General features: G+C 40.3%; 1 protein-coding gene and 1 long non-coding RNA gene across 2 annotated transcripts in view; one reads left to right on the top strand and one right to left on the bottom strand.

Annotated features, from left to right (window-relative positions):
* The window catches only part of LOC310674214, a 31049-nt gene extending 27335 nt beyond the window's left edge, over positions 1-3714 (bottom strand). The window contains exons 1-2 of the long non-coding RNA XR_014509432.1: positions 3636-3714; positions 3499-3565 (exon numbers count right to left, since the gene is read on the bottom strand). This is a non-coding gene — a long non-coding RNA (uncharacterized lncRNA). The remainder of the gene's footprint in view (positions 1-3498; positions 3566-3635) is intronic.
* A 56-nt stretch (positions 3715-3770) lies between these two features.
* Positions 3771-22145, top strand: part of SOS1 (SOS Ras/Rac guanine nucleotide exchange factor 1) — a 41306-nt gene continuing 22931 nt past the window's right edge. Inside the window, exons 1-10 of the mRNA XM_083432943.1 lie at positions 3771-4543; positions 12771-12896; positions 13320-13451; positions 14632-14796; positions 16442-16651; positions 18057-18200; positions 19200-19310; positions 19394-19492; positions 20441-20568; positions 21237-21892. Of these exons, the coding sequence (XP_083289069.1) occupies positions 4457-4543; positions 12771-12896; positions 13320-13451; positions 14632-14796; positions 16442-16651; positions 18057-18200; positions 19200-19310; positions 19394-19492; positions 20441-20568; positions 21237-21892 (1858 nt within the window). The 5' untranslated portion in view covers positions 3771-4456. The remainder of the gene's footprint in view (positions 4544-12770; positions 12897-13319; positions 13452-14631; positions 14797-16441; positions 16652-18056; positions 18201-19199; positions 19311-19393; positions 19493-20440; positions 20569-21236; positions 21893-22145) is intronic.

Here is a 22145-nt window from a genome sequence, read left to right as displayed (position 1 = left end):
GGCCCAAATTCAGTGGAGGTTCCCACAGGGGAGGGTCCAGCAACCTTCTGAAGCAGCTTTTCAAAGGGCTTCCAGGGGAAGAGGAATTGGTTAAAACTGCGCACACAAACACATTTGCTCCAGCCTATGTGGGTATAGAGGATTTTGAACAAAACTATTAAAGGATCCCTTGAGAAATTAATACCAGTTCATGTTAACCAATCTTGCAATAATAATCAATTTGAGCAAATGTCCACCATTAACTAGTACAGGGGGTGCGTTAATGATACTTGGGATATTTCTGTGGCACCTACACAATGCACAAATGTAATTTCCCCCTGTACTTCTCACTTTTTTTAGCGTCTCATCCCCAAAATTTAAAACCAGGATCTTCGAGGTGGTTCCAGTCAGAATTTCAGTATGCTTTGATTGCTCTTTCCAAACTGAACATAAAAGCAGAGTTTGCATAAGATACACAAGTAGTTTTGACTTATATCCAGAAGCGCACCTATTTCACGGCGCTAACAAAAGTTGCTTCACAATCAAAACGAAGCATAAACAGCCACTATGAAACCAAGCCACAGCAATTGCTGGTATTGCAGATAACATATGCTAAACTCAAAGCTAAGAATTGGATATTCTTCTGTGCAGGGTCCACTGGAATAAACAGAACTTGCTCCCAAGACTTCAAAGGCCCCAAACTAGAAATCTCGTTTCCAATGCCTTTCTCCTTGAAATTGCTTCTCCCTAGGAGAAACACACAGGGTTTCCAGTTACCCTGCTAGCCAGTATGTACACACCTCCCAAGTCTGAGCAGATCCCAGATGAGGAGAGTGGAAAGACGTGACTGGCTTGCACCCCAGCCTACAAACTAGATCTTTGGCGATCACTTGTAGCTGAGTAAGATTGTCTTCCATAAACACTGTTTTAACAATGAGTCCATAAGTGACTGTGGAGGCCAATTCTGGATCCACACATCCTTCCACAGTGGAGACATTGGTTTCCTGGCGGGAATTGATCACAGTGTGGATTTGCCAAGCGTGCCTTCCTCTTAGCACGTTTCTCCCTTGCGTGTCTTCAAAGCCCATGACACCTTTGGTTAAAGGCTGTTCTCCAACTGAAGCGCTCGCAGGCCAGTGTTTCCCAGTTGTCAGTCCTTATGCTACATTTTTTTTAGATTTGCCTTGAGACAGTCTTTAAACCTCTTTTGTTGACCACCAGCATTATGCTTTCCATTTTTAAGTTTGGAATACAGTAGTTGCTTTGGAAGACGATCATCAGGCATCCGCACACCATGACCAGTCCAACGAAGTTGATGTTGAAGAATCATTGCTTCAACACTGGTGATCTTTGCTTCTTCCAGTACACTGGCATTAGTTCGCCTGTCTTCCCAAGTGATGTGTAAAATTTTTCTGAGACACCGTTGATGGAATCTTTTGAGGAGTTGGAGATGGCGTTTATAAGTGGTCCATGTTTCACAAGCATATAGTAAGGTTGGTAGTACAATACCTTTGTAAACAAGCATTTTGCTTTCCCTGCTAATGTCCCGGTCCTCAAACACTCTGCACTTCAATCAGGAGAAAGCCGCACTCGCAGAGCTCAGGCGATGCTGGATTTTGGCATCAATGTTGACCCTTGTGAAAAGATAACTGTGTAGGTAGAAGTGATTGACATTTTCCAGTGTTACACCATTGAGTTGGATTTGTGACGCTGCAGAGGGGTTATTTTGTACTTGTTGGTGCAGCACTTGGGTTTTTTCGATGTTGAGTGGTAAGAGGGTCCCTGCAATGCATTGGGGTGACACCAAATGGGAGCCCCTCAGGGTCACTATGAGGGCAAGGGTACTCTCCCGCCTTCGCACCTCCTGCAGGCACAGCATTGGGCACAGTGTCAGGAAGGTTAGATTGGCTCTGACATGGTGCCCCTTCCCACTGCCTTGCCCCAGGGCATTTGGAAGGCAAGAGGGTATCACAGCCTCACTGACCACTACTGACTATGTGTGCTGCCGCACAGAGTGAGAGTAATATTTGCGTTCATTGTAGAAGTTGCCAAATACTTCTCCGAGTAGGTGGATAAGCTAAAACCAGCTATAAGTGCGGCAGAACCTATCCAAACAGATACTGTACTGCTAAACATTCCTGCAGCGTAGTGACAGCACGAGGCCTCAAACTTTGACAGCTGCACCCTGACATCAACGGAGGTGGAGGAAATAGTTTTCAGAGCACAAAACATAATCGGACAGACACATACGCAGCGTTTCCCCACAGGCTTCCTGCCCCTCTCTGCGCTTATTTCAAGAACATACAGTCAGACAAGGGCACCACCATGAGGCTGCTCTTGACAAGGCCACAGAGATTGTGACAGGAGATGTGAAATACTTCTGCAAAACACAGTGAAATCTCCAAGCTAAAGCCTAAATGTAATTTGTGCCATTTTGCTAGATGCCTTCCTCAACTGATCAAGGAGGAGACAAAGCAAATTGGGTGAAAGGCAAAAGGTTTCTCTTTGGTGGGTAAACATTCTTGACACAAGTGAAAAATGTGTGTCATCTGCCTGTCCCCTTTCGTTGCCCTCAGCAAACACTGTACAGCAGTGTGGCACTAAAGGTACAGCACTGTATTAAAATACTATTGATATTTAGAAAGTAACATTTTATATTAATACATTATAAGTATTAGATGTTTATGACAACACTCCAAGCCACTTTCTACTGAGATGTAATGCAGTTTCAGCATTTGAAGGATTATGATGATTATTCTGTCTATTGAAGGCATGTTTTTGTTGCTGAAGTTTTTGCTTGTTTCATTGGGTTCATTTTATGTTACTATATGAATTGTTCATTTGTCGTACTGGTATAGCCTAGAGTTCAGGGGTTCTCCTTTGTGGAACGCTCTCCAAGGGAGACTTGCCTTGTGCCTTCATTGCATATCTTTAGGCAATGGGCAAGCCTTTGGCTTATTAAATATATGGCTTTTTAAACTGGGTGTGTGGGTTACTGTTTTGTTTGTTGTTCTTATGATTTTTTGTTATACACACACACACACACACACACTATAAACAGCCATATGATCCTAAGATGAGGGGTGGAATATAATTTTCATAAATAATAATTTCGTAATGCGTTTCCTCACCCAATGTTACATTTTTAAATTTTTCCAAGTTGCTGGAAGGCCACGTGTCAAGCGACTAATAAACTGAAATAACAACACCCCAAACAACAATGTAACATCCTCTCAGCGACATAGGAGGGAGAAGAAGAAACAGCCCCCAGCTTTCTCAATGTCTCAGAGACTCTGCAAAGTTCGCTCTCTCAGTAGCGAGTCCAGTTCTGGCTCGGCTCTGTGGTTTTTTTTAAAGTAACTTTTTACTGAATTTTATAAACAAGGATCATAGGAACAATAAAGTGTATAAATAAAAAGACCAAGTCTTCTAATGTCATTTGTACATCGCAAAAATAGCATAATAAATTTGCAATAATATCTACAACATATGATTCGTTATTAGTGTCAGTGTACAAACCTTTGGTTTAAATAAGTGGAGTGGGTTAAATAAAAACAGCAAGTGGAAACAGGATAGAACTGCTCGGCTTTGTTTAGTTTATAAAGCTTCTTCCTATCTAAGGAACCGTGGGCTTCTCGCAGGCGAGCGCAGCTCACCTGTCCTCCTCTCCGCAGGGGGCGCTGTGGGAAATGATCCGTCTCTTGCTCTCTCTCTCTTTCCCCCACAATTGAAAACTCCTCCTCCCCAAGCGGATTGAGAAAGACTTGTTGCGCTGCGTCGCTCGAGGCGTTCCGACTTTCACTTCCGCCCTGAAGAGGAAGGGGCGGGGGGAGGGGAGGAAAGGCAGAGCCGAGCCGGATCGACTTCCAGAGAAAAAGGTTGCGGGAAGCGAAGAAAAGGGGAGGAGAGCTTGGAGGCGACCCGATCTGCGCACGCCCCGTCGGCCTTTGCGCCGACTGCGCACGCGCCGGCGGTTGTAACCGTCAGGGCAAGGGAAGAACAGCCCCCACCCCCACCCCGCTCGCGCCGCCCGAGAATTCAAAGCCGCGCTCGGGACCCTGCCCCTCCCTCCCCTCAGCAACCGTCACTTTCCTGCCGTTGCCGGGCAGGGCTTCCCCTCGTCGCCCTTTCGGCCGCCCTCTGCCCCGCTCGCCGCGTCCTGTCAGGGCGAGGGAAAGGATGCCCGGCGGTGCCTTGTCCCAGGCCAGCCCCGGCGCTGAGTGAGGGAAGGCCGGGCCGGGCGGCGAGCGAGCGGGCAAGGGATGTCGCCGCCGCCCCCCGGCGCTGGGTCCCTCCGTCGCCGCCGCTGCAACAGCAGCCACCACCCCTGGCGGCTCCCGCTGCTGCCTCTGCCCTCCTCCGGTTCCGGGTGTCGCCCGCCGCCGCCGCTCCGGGCCCCGGAGCAACGCCGAGCGGCTCGGCCCCAGCAGTGACTGCCGCCGCTTCCCCTCACAGGGCGCGGGACGGCGCGGGCAGGATGCAGGCGCCGCCGCTGCAGTACGAGTTCTTCAGCGAGGAGAACGCGCCCAAGTGGCGGGGGCTGCTCGTGCCAGCCCTGAAGAAGGTGAGGAAGGGGCGCTGGGGGGGGGGCGGATCCAGAAGGGGTGTAAAGGGTGCGCGTTTTATAGGAGGTAAATTCGCAAATGCCCAAGGTTTGCTGCATGTTGACATCCACGTGTCATTGGTGACAGCCCCAGGTGAGGACAGATACGTGTGTATGTGTTTGTGTCCCGTGTGTATGTGTGTGTGTCCCGAATTTGGACGTAACGCAAGGGAATGCCGACAGGCATGTGTGATAACTGGCAGTGCTCCAGTACTCCGACTTTCACGTAATCAGTTTGGGGATAGTCAATGTTTTCATGCGCCTGTGTTGACATCCTGCGAACCTGTCTGCTGTGCTCATGGGTGTCTGTATACTCATTATTCTTCATTAGATTTATATACCGCCCTTCATCATAAGATCTCAGGGCAGTTTGCAGAATAAAATACAAGGTAATGTATGAAGCTTGCAGGGTGACCTTGGGCCTGTCGCTGTCTCTCAGCCTAATCTACCTCACAGGGTTGTTGTGAAGATAAATTGGAGAGGGAGGAGAGCTATATATGCCACTGTGTGTTGGAAGGAAGATGAGATATAAATATAAATGTAATCAATAAACGCCTGCCAGTAGAACACTTGGGGTAGATAGCTGGTTTTCCCCTTCCCAACATGGTCCTATAGGATAGCTACTAAATGATCTGAACTTTAAGTACCAGATACATGTGCACATGACTTTAAGCAACAACAAAAATATAGCAGTGATATTCTTTAGGAGAGCTGTAGGTGTGATTATCATTTTGCTCCCAAATGGAAGATGGGCAGTATTTTAAATAGTTCAGATGATACTGAATATTACACAAATATATTAATGTGGTATGACAGGTTTTTGAGTTGGTCTTTAATTTAGACTGGAATATATATTTGTTATGAGTCCTTCAGATATACCTGCCTCACTGAAGAAAATTATGTCATTTGCTGTTATATTCCAGTATAGTTGCTACCAATATGTGTTTCTTGACAATTAGAGTTAAGTGATGAAAGTCCTGCTCCATCAGAATCTGTATTGAGCTTGATTAGTTTTTAAACATTATTGACTGATGGCTAGTGCATAGAATTTAATAGGATAAAGGTGGTATTTGTTTTTGCTAGATCTGTGTTGCAATTTGTTGTTTAATTTGTTCCCTGGGTGCTTGTGCAGATAACCACTTTTTAAAACACAAGCTAGGTTTACTCTCTTACCTGAACATGGTTCATTTTATCTTGTGAGGTTGGTAACATTTTAACCCATACATAATATCTAGGTGCACTGAACAATTATTACTCACAACTTTGAGAAGCTTGCTTTCTTTATCCTAGGGCAATATTCTAATGATTGGTCTACCAGCCCTAAAATACATGGGCTGTGCTTTATACACATCATGCACCAGTATTTTGAAGCTGAAATAATGCATAAGTGTGTTTGTGTAACTTGAAAACTTGTTTTCCTGATTTTCTCAAAAAGATTCATTAGCCTCATTTATTTTTAAAGCAGGGGCATATTGAAGTTATTCTGAAGCTGTTGTCAAACAAATGTTGTTGTTGTTTAGTTGTTTAGTCGTGTCCGACTCTTCATGACCCCATGGACCAGAGCACGCCAGGCACTCCTGTCCTCCACTGCCTCCCGAAATTTGGTCAAACTCATGCTAGTAGCTTCGAGAACACTGTCCAACCATCTCATCCTCTGTCATCCCCTTCTCCTTGTGCCCTCAATCTTTCCCAATATCAGGGTCTTTTCCAGGGAGTCTTCTCTTCTCATGAGGGGGCCAAAGTATTGGAGCCTCAGTTTCAGGATCTGTCCTTCCAGTGAGCACTCAGGGCTGATTTCAAAAATGAGGACGTCAGGAACTTGGTGGGGAAAAGAGGACTGAGGAAACTTGGTTCAGAGTGTAAAGTAGGGTTGCTGTATTTCAAAAAAGTAAGTTGTTGAGCTTACTTAGACAAACCCGAATGTTGTTGAGATTTTTTTTTACCAAAACGCCCCAAAAAAGTGATTTCTCAGTTTACATGCAGAAGATCTAGGACAAAACAGTGCCTTCCAGAAATTCCCCCCAGACGTCACTTCCACCTTTGAAATCCCAGTAATGTCCTGGACATATGGCAGCCCTAGATGAAGTGACTTGAGATTCTTGCAGTGCAATTCTTTACATGCCTTTACTTATTTGCTGGTAATTTGGTGCATGGGACAGTATTAATTAGCTGCAGCTGATGCTGCATTGAAGCAGGCAAGCTGGACTCTGTGTATACTGAAGATGTGATTCAGGGTGGGGAGAGAGAGCCAGGCATGCTGCAGGCAGAGGTCTTTCCAGTGATGGGCCAATGCTAGTAGGAGTCACCTCAGAGAATTATGGTACCCCTTTGGTGTCTTCCCTTTGAAAAACCATTGAGGGCTAAGGACCTCACCCACATGAAAGTGACAGATAGATGATGGAAGGACCCTGAGGGAAAAGCAAGTGAGATTATGGGTCAGTAAATGAAAGCTCCCAGATGAGAGGTGGTAGCAGCGTTCAAAATTCACTGGGCACATTTTGCACCTGGCTATCGGCCATTTGTGACCAAGTGAAGATACCCAGGCGCCACCAGGATTGTGCCTGATGTTTCCACTATCTGGAGGTGCATGCCTGGGGATCCTTGGATCTTGACTGTTTTCACACACTAGCACCATATCCAGTAGAATTCTATCTGTTATATTTTATCTGCGCTATCAGAATGAATTTAAGGAACCAAAACATTGCATTGAAAAATACAACTTTCAAGCCGTCTGGCCCCTAAAAGACAACTAGACATTCGGTTTTGGCAAATAAGATTTCTACCTCCCATTGACTTTTTTTAATCCACCTGTATTAAAGTATAAAGCCAGATGTAACTTTTCAAATTTTCTAATCATGTTCTCTTCTAACTTTCCTTACTGAACATTAATTCCTCCTTCTTGTCTTTTCAGAACAGCACAATGGTTAATTCTACCCATAATTAACTTTAACTAATACTTGCAAACTCTCTTTTAACCTTGGTTTTATTTAAACTCTGTTAGCTTTAAACTAAAGTTAGTGTTAACATCAGTTTAGAGATAACTGGGTAATTAGGTGTTGAAGAGATTTCACTAGCCTGTTCCATACCCCCAATCCCCTAGCCATGGATAGGAGATCAGGGGTGTTACATTTGGAGTGGCTTTAGTGAGAACTTTCTAGAACTACTTTAAGGTAAAAAGAAGTTTATTTTTAAAATGTTCACACATATTGACCATACTTGCTTTAAATTTTCTATTACCGCAGTCACAGTTAAAAATTAATGTTGGTTACAGTTTTGATAACAATAAATACTCGTAAGTTTTAAGGCCTTAATAGACGTTTGATTACAACACTACATTTTGTTTGAGACAAAAGGATTACAGATTTATGCTGTGTTGTGTTTCTTTCTTCATACTTTCTTCATTGAAGTATGGACCTGGGTTAAGCACTTAAGAACCAGTGATTTCAGTATGATTTAAACGGGGTTTGGGTAATATCAATGTATTTTTAGTGCTTTACCCTGGGTCAGTAACCCAGGGAGTATAAAATACAGTTTTCAAGTGCCCAGCGCATTTTACTTGTTAAGTCGTATTCTAGTCTAAAATGTCCGCTAACTTCATTTTACTTGAGACATACATGCTTCAGATTTCAGTGGACCTCTAGCTTTGTTATGCAGTGGGACCGATTACCTATTAGTTGTCTGAGGAAAATAGTTTTACAATATCCTTATATGTGGTGGCATTTAGAACAAAGGTGACTTAAAGTTCAGACCAACATTTTTTGTTAGTCCTATTATTTGCGTACACAGTAATGTGTTTTATCCTGTAAAAAGAATGGACAGTATATCCAATATTAGTTAAACTTAGAATATATTAATTGAAATAATTGGACTTAAGTTCTGAAATTCATTGACTTTGATGGGTCTACTCTGAGTATGGCATAATTGGATACCACCCAATATAAGTAAGGTTTAATTTCACTATTTTAGAGGTAGAATGACAGCTGTTAAACATATGCCCTCAAAATCCTTTAATAAAAGCTGAAATATGGAGTGCTAGACAGCATTTTTCTATCGACAAAATTTTAAAAAAGAAAACAGTGCCATGTTTCAGGTGGCTTAAGATGATAAAATACCCTTCTCCAACTTGGCACACTCTGAATGTTTTGGACTGCAACCCCCATCGTCTCCAGTGGACATCTGGAAGACACCAAGTTGAGGGGTGCTATAAGACTTGCACGAGCACAGCTTAGACTTCATGTTTAAATGTCACCTGTTGCATTTTATTAGTTTGACTGTATGCCTAGCAAATGTGTAATTCTAATTTTATCTGTAATACAGTGGTCTTGATGACTAACATGTAGTGTTGCATTTAACTTTGCTGTTGAAATTGTTTTATAGAGTAACCTTGGTTCTGGCTAGAAATTGTGAATTAAAAATGGCCCCCTCTACATTTAGAAATCTAAAATAAACTTGTTGGAGAGGCTAATACTTTCAGAAAGCAGCCTATGCTGATATCTGTATTCACATCTGTATCTGTTTCATATATGTATTTAGGCTACTACCTGCTCTTCTGGCATGATTGCTTTTAACTGGCTACCATATTGCCATCACAAACATATGTACGCAGTTGTCTCCTTTTATTACCAGAATGGTGCCATTCTGGCTAGAAACAGCAACAACAGTGTGATCCTGCTCGTATTTACTCAAGCATAAAATCTCACAGAGATCAAACTTACTGCCTAGAAATATGTTTAGCATTACAGCCTAATTCAGTGGGACTGAATTATAGATATTTTAAAAAGCAGAAAAATCAGGTCTTCATGTTTGGGCAAAGGGCCCAAATAAAGAAAAAACTCAGGAAGGGAGCAAGAAGTGAAACCTAAAACTGGTGTGAGCCTGTTTTAACTGTAAGTGGATTCCTATTGGAATAATCTTAGTGTAGATCTCTTAGTAGTGCACTACTTTGATTTCTTATTTGGCAGGCACTAAATGTTGCTTGCCTTGCCAGGTATATAGGGCTAAATCTGTAAACATATACTAAAATAAGATCTTAATGGAGGTGAGAGGAGATTTTAGCTTGCAGTGAAGTTTTCAGAGACAGGTCCTTGAAACATATATTCACACAAAACATACAAATTCCTTAGCAACAGTTGGATACCATTTTTGTATTAACTTTTGTTCTGCTGAAATTAATACTTCTTTGCCATGGGGTGCATTCATGCATGCCTTTTTCTTTGTACTATTTATGTTTGTAAAACAGCATCAAGTCAATTTCAACTCCATGTGAGAATTACAGCAGTATTACAAATGGATGTTTTCTGTAACAATGAGTAAATTATTGAATTATTGAATGTACATAAACGTACGTGCTCCTGGGAAGGTTTATTGGGCCAGGTGTCACCAGATATGTATGCACATGTATTATTACTTCCACACTTTAAACATTTGCTGTAGGCAGCACTTTTGTAAGACTAGTGTTTTCTGTAGTGGTTGTAATGTATAGCACTGCTTTTAGATAACAGGATTTCTATTACCTGGAAAGGAAATATTGTGCTTCAGTTTAGGAAATATTTGCTTCTTAAGCTAAAGCTAATTTCACCATTTCTAGAGGTCATAATAGCACCTGTGACAAAGTGTATCATGGACATTGTCCTCCTGGTTCTCTTGTTTGGGTGACATTACATGTTGGATAATAAAGGATAACCAATTATCAGTGCAAAACAGTCTACTTCAATGCAGTGAGACTGCATTAAAGACCAAGTACTGTACTGTAGTTTCTTGAAGCCTAAAACCATCAGGAAAAAACAGTGTCTTTTAATATGTAGCAGTGACAATGTATCTTAATTTTTCCTTAATTCCAGACATTTGTGGGGAGTTTGTATTGAAAACACAAAGTACACAATGTGCTTTTTTCTTGCACATGGCAATCAGTACAGAGAGTCCCCCTCCTCTTATGTGAGTTTCACCCTTAGGAAAAAGGTCTCCTTTAGTGTTTGGAATTAGAGGCTCTTTTCCTTAGGCTTCTAGCCATTCAGAGAGGCAACCTCTGTTTTGATTGCAGTGGAGAAGAAAGACACCTCTTCACCTGGTGCATTGTCTTCCTTGTAATAATGGGTTTAAACTCTGCCATTAGTAATTGGGAAAAGAGCAACATGTTGATGGAGTTTAGGGGTCTGGACATTTTGGCTGGGCTTGATAGCCAGTCATTCCCTTGGATCCCAATTAAGTTAGTTGCACTTAGTTAAGTCGTGACTAATGTGCCCTGCTGGTTTTAGTTAATTTAGTTTGGATCCAGCCCATTGTTTGTAGTACCTAGTGATTTTTCACTCCTAAGAGCAAAAGTCAAAGCAGTGTTTTTATACCAACTGTCCAGACAGTAGGTTTTGCGGACCACTTATTGTAGGTGTTGTTTATAGCAAGCAGCCCCTCTCTTACAGGCCATGACACTGTTGGATCCTAATACAATATGCAGTGTTGCTTCACTCAACACTTACTTAATTTACAGAATTAGCCAGCATTCAAAATTAAACCAGCACGAGTCTTTTTTGTGACTCAAGGGCGCCATCTAGTGACCATGTTCAGTCCAGCACATGGAGGGAGGAATGAGCCACATCGGCCCCAGCGGAGGCCGCTTGTTCCTCCCACCAGGCGCTGGCGGCAGAGGAAGTCCCACCACCACCAGCACCCAGCTCACCGAGGGAGTCAGGAGCAGGCAAGTTCCACCCACGATACACCACCAAGTGAAGGCGCTATTGCACTCTGGCTCTCAATCCGCTCCTGGGCAATGTATCAATACATTGCCCAGGCCTAGGTGTCATCTGCAAATTTGATGAGCGTCCCCTCAATTCTTTCATCTAAGTCATTTATAAAGACATTGAACAACAACACGCCCACTTGGACAGAATCCTGCGGCACCAACACTTGTCACTTTTCCCCCAGGATGACAAGGAACCATTAAGTACTCTTTGGGTTTAGTCAGTTAACCAGCTACAAATCCACCTAACAGTTACCTGGTTCAACCCACATTTTACCAGCTTCCTCACAAGAATATCATTCCACAGGGAGGGTGCCACTACCGAGAAGGCCTTCTGCCTTTGTCACTGTAACTTAATTTCTCACAGTGAGGGAACCATCAGAAGGCCTTTGGAGCTGGACTTCCATGTCTGGGCTGAATGATGGGGATGGAGACGCTCCTTCAGGTATACAGGGCCAAATCTGTTTAGAGTGTTCCCCTCAGTTAAGAGAAAACAGGAGTGAATGGTTACAAACAGCAAACAGAAGCATCTCATCTCTTCCCCTTTGCATGTCTAGAGGGGGTGGGAATGCACAAGCTCAGATTGCACCTGCTCATTCAATAAAAGATGGTTTGTCATTAGGTCTAAATCAGGCCATTCTGTGACTCCTCTTCTCGCTTGTCTCTCTCTTCTGCATAAAGTGAATGCACACAAAGTAAAAGATCAGCTAACATGTAGAAAGAGCTTAGGCTTGTTTCAGTTTGCACAGACCTTCAGTTTTGACATCCATGAGACTCAAAATGAAACTTGATAATTGAAGCTAAGTATCTTTTAGACAATGGCCTTGTTAGCATGTAATGATAAGTCAGACTTCTGGCGTATATTGGTTTATTGTGTAAACAAACAGCATGCTGGTGTACAGTACTCCTCCCTGGTGCAAGTAGAGTAAACAAACCAAGAAGCTGGTGCTTCCTGTTATGTTTGAATCAGAGTTTGTGGTTTATTTTTTCCAAACAAGTACAGTGACTAGCCAACCTTGCTGATCATGGCTTCTCCAGATGATGATCCTTCGTTCAAACATAGTTTGAAGCCAAGGCTTCCTGGTTTGTTTATCTGGTTTGCACCTGGAGAGGAGCCATCGGGCTGTATGCAGCAGCACAGTGGCTTCCCAGTTTCACACCCCACACCCACACTCATTAACCACTTGAAAATTGCTGAGTGACAACATGGACCACTTAATGATTTGTAGCAATTGTACTGTGCCAGATGCTATATGATTTGCATAGAATTCAAATTGTAATGCAATAAAAGGAGATACAGGAGAATTTTTGTTGCTGCTACTGGCACAGTTGGATCTCACCCAGTTTCATATTTTAAAAGCAAAGTATATAAATTTTTTTTGTGTTCAGTCTTGTAAGATGCTCTTGAGAACTTTTGTATGATATGCACATTTGTTTATTTTATGTTGAATGTAGGTTCAGATGCAAGTCCACCCTAAGCTGTCATCTACTGAAGATGCTTTGCAGTATGTCGAGGAGTTAATACTGCAGTTGCTGAACATGTTATGCCAAGCTCAGCCAAGAAGCTTCCTGGATGTAGAGGTACAAGAAGAGTTTGTAGCTATTTGTGCACTACTATTATTTGCTGATGGTGATATATTATTAATCCATTCATTCATCACTGGATTATTAACACTTTGTTTTGTTTACAATATTGTATTAAATTATTTGATTCTTTTATGTTTTTTATTATTACCTTATTCTGTGAGCTGTTTTGGGTACAAATATATTGTGGGAAAGCAGCATATAAATTAATAATGAGGATTCTGATTTTGACCTTTCATTGGGGGGTGTTAAGTTTGGAAAATTATTAGCAAATATATAGATTTGTTATTAACATCTCTGTTCTTACACAAACTAATAATGTTTCCATAACCAAACTAGATATCTTTCAGTGACAAGATATTGTTAAAAAAATGTTATGTGCTGATTATATATTTAGCTGCAATTCCTATTTTTTAAAAGGATCGTGTACAAAAAAGCTTTCCCCATCCTATTGATAAGTGGGCAATAGCTGATGCACAGTCTGCAATTGAAAAGAGGAAGCGAAGAAATCCATTATTTCTCCCAGTAGAAAAAATTCACCCATTGTTAAAAGTAAGTATTCTAAATTTAGTGTATAAAATGTTGCAAAATTAACAGAATATACCCATTTGTTCTTCAAAGCTGAATTACTTCTATAAAGAACAGATTTTTAAAAATCACTGTACCTAGATTTCACTCAAATCTATAAATCTTATTAAAGTAATCTCTGATCCTAGCTAGTAACAGATCTAACTAGAATTCAATAAATCTTAGCTGGTGTAATTAGTCAGAATTTGACTGCCACAATCTAACACTTCCCTTGACTTGGAAGCAACACCTGCTTGATCAGGCCACAGGCATCCAGTCCAGCACTTTGTTCTTATAGTGACCAACCAGCTGTCTGTAGGAAGCCTGCAAGCAGAACCTGAGCACAAACAGCATTCTCTCTACTTGCAGATCCCAGCAACTGGTATTCAGAGGCATAAGCGTTAATATTGGTCTCATATTTTAAAGCCTTCCAGGTTGGTGGGGATCACTACTACTTGTTGGAGTGAATTCCATAGTTTATATAGACTTTCTTTTGTCTCTCCTGAATCTTTCGACATTCAGCTTGATTGGGTATCCCCAACTTCTAGCATTTTGAGAAGCGAAAGTTAGAGAAATTTGTTTCTTTATCTCCACACCACGGACAAATTTGTATGCCTCTGTCCTGTCCCCTCTTACTCATCTTTTAACTAAAAGCCCCAAATGTTGTAATCTTTCCTGAAAACAAATTTGCTCTACCTTATTGATAATTTTTGTTGCCTTTTCTGAACCTTTTCCAGCTCTACAATATCATTTTTTACGTGAGGCAACACAGTTTTCCAAGTTATACAAACATAGATTTGTATAACAGTATTATGATACGTTTTATGTTCCTTATCTTTCCTAATGATCCCCAGCATTATATTTTCACGTTTTACAACTGCAGAACACAGGGCTGGATACAAGTCTATAATAATTGCTTGCAATTTGACTAATAAGAAATATATTTAAGTTACTTTGTGTGGTGCTAACAATTATGATGCTCCTGTCACCAGTAACTCAACATTTCAGCAAAAACATTATTGCTAGAACTACATTGTTGTTAGCTGTCTAAAAATGACCATGCTTATATGACACAGGAGCAAATTGGTGTAGATGTTTAAAAGCATGAATTTATTAGGTGCATTTGTGTAGCCCAACATACTAGAATAAGTTATCTCTCTTTCAGGAAGTTCTGGGCTATAAAGTTGACCACCAAGTATCTGTTTACATAGTGGCAGTATTAGAATACATTTCTGCAGATATCTTAAAGTTGGTTGGGAACTATGTACGGAATATTAGACATGATGAAATTACAAAACAAGACATCAAGGTGGCAATGTGTGCTGATAAGGTAGGTAGAATTTATATTTGTAATTACTAAATGTTTTAGATCCAGAAGAGTCCTTCCACAAACAACATGGGTCCATAAACAGAAGGGGCTTTGATCTTGCATGAGTGGAAGGGGGGAAATGATATACAGCCATACCTTGGATCTTGAACGACTTGCAAGACGAACGTTTTGGGTCCCGAACGCCGCAAATTGGAAGTGATGGTTCCGGTTTGCAAACTTTCTTTGGAACCTGAACATCCATAGCAACTTCCATGGCTTCTGATTGGCTGCAGGAACTTCCTGCTGCCAATCAGAAGCCGTGCTTTGGTTTCCAAACCATTTTGGAAGTCGAATGGACTTCCGGAACGGATTCCATTTGACTTCCAAGGTACCACTGTACAGGTAACTCACATCTTACTTTTATTTTACTTAAGCTATTGCATAAGTGAGGCAGAATATATATATTTCAAGAGGTTGCAAGAGAACGGGTAATTAGTCAGAAGTTGCCTCCTTTGCCCCTTTATTGTTTCAGTGATTAATGGTATTAGCATACTGATTAATAGTTATGAATGGAGCTCAATAATAGATACAGTAATAGATATTAAACCATTATCTGGTCAAGAAGAGAATATGTTCCATTTTCTATATTAAATTTCTCCAGTTTCTCAGGTCACAAGTGAGATTGATTGACATCAAATTTTAACCCTCCAGTGGAAGGCACTTTCACTTGTGTAGTGGAGCTTTCACTGCCTCTGTGTCTCCTCCCGCCCCAAATCTCTGCAGCCCCAAACCCACAAGAGCAGAGTTGAGCAATGCTGGGGGAAAAGGGGAAGTCCTGTTGCACATAAAAAGTTCACTAGTGTGATGTTGGATTTTACCCATTTTTTTAAAAAAAAAATTATAATGGAGTCTGGTGAATTTCTTTTGCTTCAGTCAGTATTGAACTTCTGTATCCTAATTATTCACACTCTAACAGTTTAATATTCATAGTGAACCCCTCAGCTAAATTATATCTGGATTTTCATTTATTAATTTTAAATATATACTTTTCACTCTATGCCTCAAAGCAGCTTACAAAAAGAATAAGCATAAAATATACAAAAGCCAAAACATATAATAATAAGCTAAAACATCAGAAAGTAAAAAAACACAAAACAGCATTCATAGTGCAAAACCCTTCTGTAGTAAAACTGTGTTAACCTGGCACCTGGAACTTAGCAGGGGTGGTGCCTGCTCAGCTGCTTGTTGTGACGCAGGTGGTGTTTCTTGTTCATGCAGGATTAGGAATAATTCTGCCTCTGAAGATCTCAATGATCCTGGGCCCAAGTTGTTCAGGGTTTTGTACACCAATAGCAAAAACCTTGAATTAAGCTCAGTAGCAAGTGTATCTTAGAAGACTGAAGTCTGGGGAATATAGAATTTAGATTTTTCTCTTCCCTTTATGGTCACGACACTAGGTACTTTGAACGACTTTAGGTGAAGCAACCTAAACTTAGATGTATGACTGCCAGTCTCCTAGAGACTGGGATCATACACAGCACAGCTTGCCTTCTTCTATATTTGATTTCAGCTTGGGTAGTAACAGTTTTATTCCCCAGGGCTCGCTTTAACTTTGATTACATCTTTTCTCAAAAGTTATTACTTTTCCCCACCTTTATTTAAATAGGTGTTGATGGATATGTTCCATCAGGATGTAGAGGATATTAGTACGCTGACTTTATCTGATGAAGAGCCCTCTACTTCTGGAGAACAAACCTACTATGATCTTGTAAAGTCATTCATGGCAGAGGTTCGACAATATATAAGAGAACTAAATCTTGTAATAAAAGTTTTTAGAGAACCTTTTATTACCAACCCTAAGCTGTTTTCGGGTCATGTAAGTACTGCTATTTATTTTATTTTGATAGGATTGTTTTGGAAAAGCCTATTCAGTTTGAGTGGTGTATAGTCTTAGCACAAAAACTGAATGAGCATAAGCATTTGAAAACCAAAAAAATACTGTACCCCTGTTTACAAGCTTAAATTCATGTATCCTCTACTGGGTGGGTGGGTGGTTGGATGTGTGGAAGCAGGAATGTGCTCATTGCTGCCCTGGACGGAAGGGTAGCATATACATTTAATAAATGAATAAGCAAAGCCACTCCATCATATTCTCAACAGCCTGTCTCTGCACTCACCCACAAGTTATGGTGTACGTCTGTAGCTTGCCATCCATGTGTAAGGATCATTGTATGATTTGGAATACAGTGGTGCCTCGCAAGACAAAAAGAATCCGTTCCGTGAGTCTCTTCGTCTAGCGGTTTTTTCGTCTTGCGAAGCAATCCCATTAGCGGATTAGCGGTTTAGCAGCTATTAAAGGCTATTAAAGGCTTAAGGGATTAGCGGATTAGCTGCTAAAAGGCTATTAGCAGCTTAGTGCCTTAGAAAGAGGGGGTGGGGAGCGAAAAAAAACCCCCAGGAATCGCAAGACATTTTCGTCTTGCAAAGCAAGCCCATAGCAAATTCGTCCTGCGAAGCACCTCCAAAACGGAAAACCCTTTCGTCTAGCGGGTTTTCCGTCTTGCGAGGCATTCGTCTTGCGGGGCACCACTGTACTGCAGAATCAAGGTTGTGAATAACGCAGAGAGCATGCACAAAAAAAAGCAGGCTCCTCGATGCAGACATTCACTTTGCCTGTATGACAGGATGTAAAGCTAGTGAGTGCATCCTTCCTCACGTTCAAATTTAAACCCTGAAAACATTTGTATAAATGCTATTTGAGGTGCTAGTATAGTCAATCAGGTTACAGGTGCCATCACACAGATACATACATACATACATTCACACATTCACTTAAAACCTTTATCAGGCAATCAAGTGACTAGCAGGACAAATTCCTGAAGACTGATTTACATCTTAATTCATGGTTATATGTGAACCAGCTTGCTTCTGCCTCTTTGGAGACCTGAAACGGGATATTACCCCCCTCAAACCTGCCCTCATTACAGGTATCCTGGATTTTCTAATGTTGCATTATCAATCCAATTAAGGGTTGGGATCTAAAGAGCCCCAGTTCCAAGTGAAAGATACATCTGTGCGTAACCTGGGGAGAGGGCAGAAGAGATTTTTCTTTAGTTAAAAAGTGAATGCTTGTTAGGAAACCCAATGCTTGTACATTTTTTCTTATGTCTTAAATAGTCGCCATGAAATCTGTATTATTCAGATTCTGCAGTATTTATTCTTGCTTTGATTGACTAACTCCCACCTCCAATTACTATTTATCAATCCATTCATTTTTGCAGGATGTAGAAAATATATTCAGTCGAATATCAGATATTCATGAACTTAGTGTGAAGTTGTTGGGCCATATTGAAGACACAGTAGAAATGACAGATGAAGGTAGTCCCCATCCCTTAGTTGGAAGCTGTTTTGAAGATTTAGCTGAGGTAGGTAATAGTATTTATAGATTTTTTGCTTATATGTGACACATTGCTAATAAATTCTAGATGTATCCTATAAACTGCAATAAAATATATCCGTAATTCCATACTCTAAGCAGTTTATGTTGGCTAAAAATTTCAACTGCATGACTTAGAGGGATAGATTACTTGTTAGAAACCAGTTACCATTTACACAGCTAGCTGTGCATGTTCTTCTACTTCTAGTGTGTTTCAGTATATAATCTTTAAGAAGAAAAAATCTCTTCTCACCTCCAAATATTTATTGATTAGACAATACTACTTATTAGTTCATAAGTGAATTATATCCAGTTGCTTTAAACCAGGCTTCCTCAACCTTGGCCCTCCAGATGTTTTGAGACTACAGTTCCCACAATCCCTGACCACTGTTCCTGCTAGCTAGGGATCATGGGAGTTGTACGCAAAAAACATATGGGGGGCCGAGGTTGAGGAAGCCTGCTTTAAACTTTGTCATACGTAGGTTGCTTTATTTTCAAACATTTTGTCTTATCCCGTATTTAATTTCTTTCTATATAACTTCTATATCATTTATAATCTATTATTATCTATATATAATATAATTTAATTATACTCTTAAGCATTGTATATTAATAAACTGAGTGATTAATTTCACTCAGGAGTGAAATTAGGAGCCTGCAATCAGGAGCCTGTGTGCAATCAGGAGCCTGTGTGTTGTTTTCTTTTGTTTTGTTTTGTTTTGTTTTGTTTTGTTCTACCATATAAGCTTTACTCCCTATTCCACTGAGTTGCTAATGACCAAAACAAATTGGAATCCAATGAATGTTGGTGCATTGGCCAGTTTCTGGTATGGTATGCACTAATATTAATTGGGTTCCCAAATTAAGATAAGGCAGTAAACATATTCCTATCTATCTGTCTATCTATCTACCTACCTATCTGTATATTGCATGATAGCATTGAAACAGTGTTTGATTAAACTGAAATATTCTAAAATCCTTTATTTAGGAGCTAGCATTTGATCCTTATGAATCGTACACTCAAGATATTTTGCGGACTGGTTTTCATGACCATTTTCTTAGCCTACTGTCAAAGCCTGGTGCAGCATTCTATTTACAGGTATGTTAAGTAGTAAAGTTTACAATGCAAATGATGTAATAATTGGACTTGTTTGTGAAACTGAAATATCTTTTCATTTCTAGTCAATAGGAGATGGTTTTAAAGATGCTGTTCAGTATGTTTTACCCAGACTGCTTCTAGTTCCTGTTTACCATTGCCTTCACTATTTTGAACTTTTAAAGGTAAGAGAGTGGTAGACATGATTGCATCTAATATTTCAAAGATTTTACGTTTAATTTTAAATAGTATTTGCAGCCCACATATTGTCATGTGATCTTGCTTTCGGCACTGGGGTTTTTCTGAAGAACAGTGCACAATTAGCAAGTAGAGTGCTGATGTAGGTAAATATTTACAGTGTTCATATGCCACACTTCATAAAATCTTGTCCCAAGGTGGTTGATATAATTAAAAGCATAACATGATACAAAAAAAATCAAAATCAAATAAAACAGTTAAACTTCAAAGTGATTTCCCCCCCTACAAAACCAGTGTTTAAAATAGGAGACCTTAAAACGCCTTAAAGGGATTAAAACATTTTGATCTGACACCTACATGGTAGTAAAAGGCACAAGGCAAATGCATCTGGGATTTTAAAAAGTTAAATTACAGTCAAGAGAATAGGGTGAGTTGTATAACTTGGGTGTTAAAGGGGTATGAATGTGCTTCTTAAGCCTACAAAGAATAAAACATAATGAAGATGCCTGAAACACCTCTGGGGGAAGGGGATTTCACAACTTAGACACTGGGTTGTAGAATTACACGCTTAAGTTATAGACTGGAAACAGTCTGTTATTGAAAACTGAGCACCTAGATTTTAATTAAAGCTAGATGTTGGACTCCTCAGTTTGGCAACTTTACTTGCAACCATTTATCTTTCTTAGTCTCCTTTCTCCAAGTTAACACTCTTAACTTAAACTGATAGCCGTTGGCAGCCTCTATCTCAGTGTCTCAGTACTATGATTCCTTCCATGGAATGTGAACACTTGAGCAGGCTTCATGAGCCCTTCTCATAGATTGCTACCATATTATTTGATCTCTTAAGGGACTGTGACAACTTTTTTGCTGCTGAAGGATGAAATCTGATTTGTAAACTTATGTAGAAGTATTAACTATTATTTTTACTTTTGTAGCAATTAGAAGAGAAAAGCAAAGATCAAGAGGACAAAGAGTGTTTGAAGCAAGCAATTACAGCCCTACTTAATCTTCAGAGTAGTATGGAAAGGATATGCTCAAAAAGTCTTGCAAAGAGAAGACTTAGGTAAATGCATTTCCACCCCCCACCGCACCCCTCGCTTTTAGCCTGGTTTGTTGTTCTATAAAGCCAGGCTTTCCAGTTTCCTCTTTCAGTAAACAATGAACAAAGCAGTTTGTGGCAAGCCTACTTTTTCAAAGGAAGTGACATCAAAGTCCAGATAGCTATTGTTTTCAGAGTCTCTGATATGTGTGTGTCCTTGTACACTTCTAGTGAATGCATCTCGAGAATCTTCTGGTAAGCAGCAAGAAAAAAGGTTTTTCATTAGCTGTTAAGAAATAAAAATACCATGCAGAACCATTTGAAATGCCTAACAATTTTTCTGTTAACTCTTGATGCAGTTATTGTAGCGTGCGCTGTATTTAAAGTAAACAACAGTGTGGTGTCAGATTTTCTTTCAGATGCTTACAATCTTAATCAGGAAATATTACTTGCCACTTTACTGTTTAATCAGAATTGATTGGTTAACTGGAATTCTGTATTAGGCATATAATTTAAACATTAACAGTGACCATAGCACTTTCAAGTCTGGAAGGTTTGAAGCTGCCTCATGGAACATACTTTGAATACTTCTTCAGGCTAATTGTTTTCAAAGTTAAGCCTGCATTAGTTATTTTTCTGCTAGTATGTGCAGCTGCTGTTTGAATTAATGTCATTTTCTTTCTCTTTCAAAGTGAATCTGCATGCCGGTTCTATAGTCAACAAATGAAGGGAAAGCAGCTAGCGATCAAGAAAATGAACGAGATCCAGAAGAACATTGATGGTTGGGAGGGTAAAGATATAGGACAGTGCTGCAATGAATTTATAATGGAGGGGACTCTCACACGTGTGGGTGCCAAGCACGAAAGACATATATTTCTCTTTGATGGTTTAATGATTTGTTGTAAATCAAATCATGGCCAGCCAAGATTGCCTGGTGCTAGCAATGCAGAATATCGTCTGAAAGAAAAGTTTCTCATGAGGAAGGTACAGATCAATGATAAAGATGACACTAATGAGTACAAACATGCCTTTGAAATAATTTTGAAAGATGAGAACAGTGTTATATTTGCTGCAAAATCGGCAGAAGAGAAAAACAACTGGATGGCAGCCTTGATCTCTTTACAGTATAGAAGTACCCTGGAGCGCATGTTAGATGTAACAATGCTACAAGAAGAGAAGGAGGAACAGATGAGATTTCCAAGTCCTGAGCTCTATAGGTTTGCAGAACCTGATTCTGAAGAGAATATTGTTTTTGAAGAAAACATGCAGCCCAAATCTGGAATTCCTATTATCAAGGCAGGCACTGTTGTCAAACTCATTGAGAGACTTACATACCATATGTATGCTGGTAAGGATTTTTTCCAGGTCTTTAAAATATCTGAATTTATGTTTGAATGAATTTTAGTTTATTAGTATCTTCTATCTTCCATACACCCAGAGAATCAAGGTGGTATAGGTTTCTGATAAAAATGGCAGCTTGTAAAAAAACTTTTAGTGGTATCCTTGAGTTGAGTGACTATGCCTCTAGTTACACCTGCCCAGTAGCTCAGATGCTGGATCATTTATCTCTGAGATAAAGAACAAAAAGACTTTAGCATACA

Source organism: Podarcis tiliguerta (assembly GCF_965153285.1).
Source record: "Podarcis tiliguerta genome assembly, chromosome: 3".
Taxonomy (NCBI): Eukaryota; Metazoa; Chordata; class Lepidosauria; order Squamata; family Lacertidae; genus Podarcis; species Podarcis tiliguerta.
This window is presented reverse-complemented; position numbering and strand designations above follow the sequence as displayed.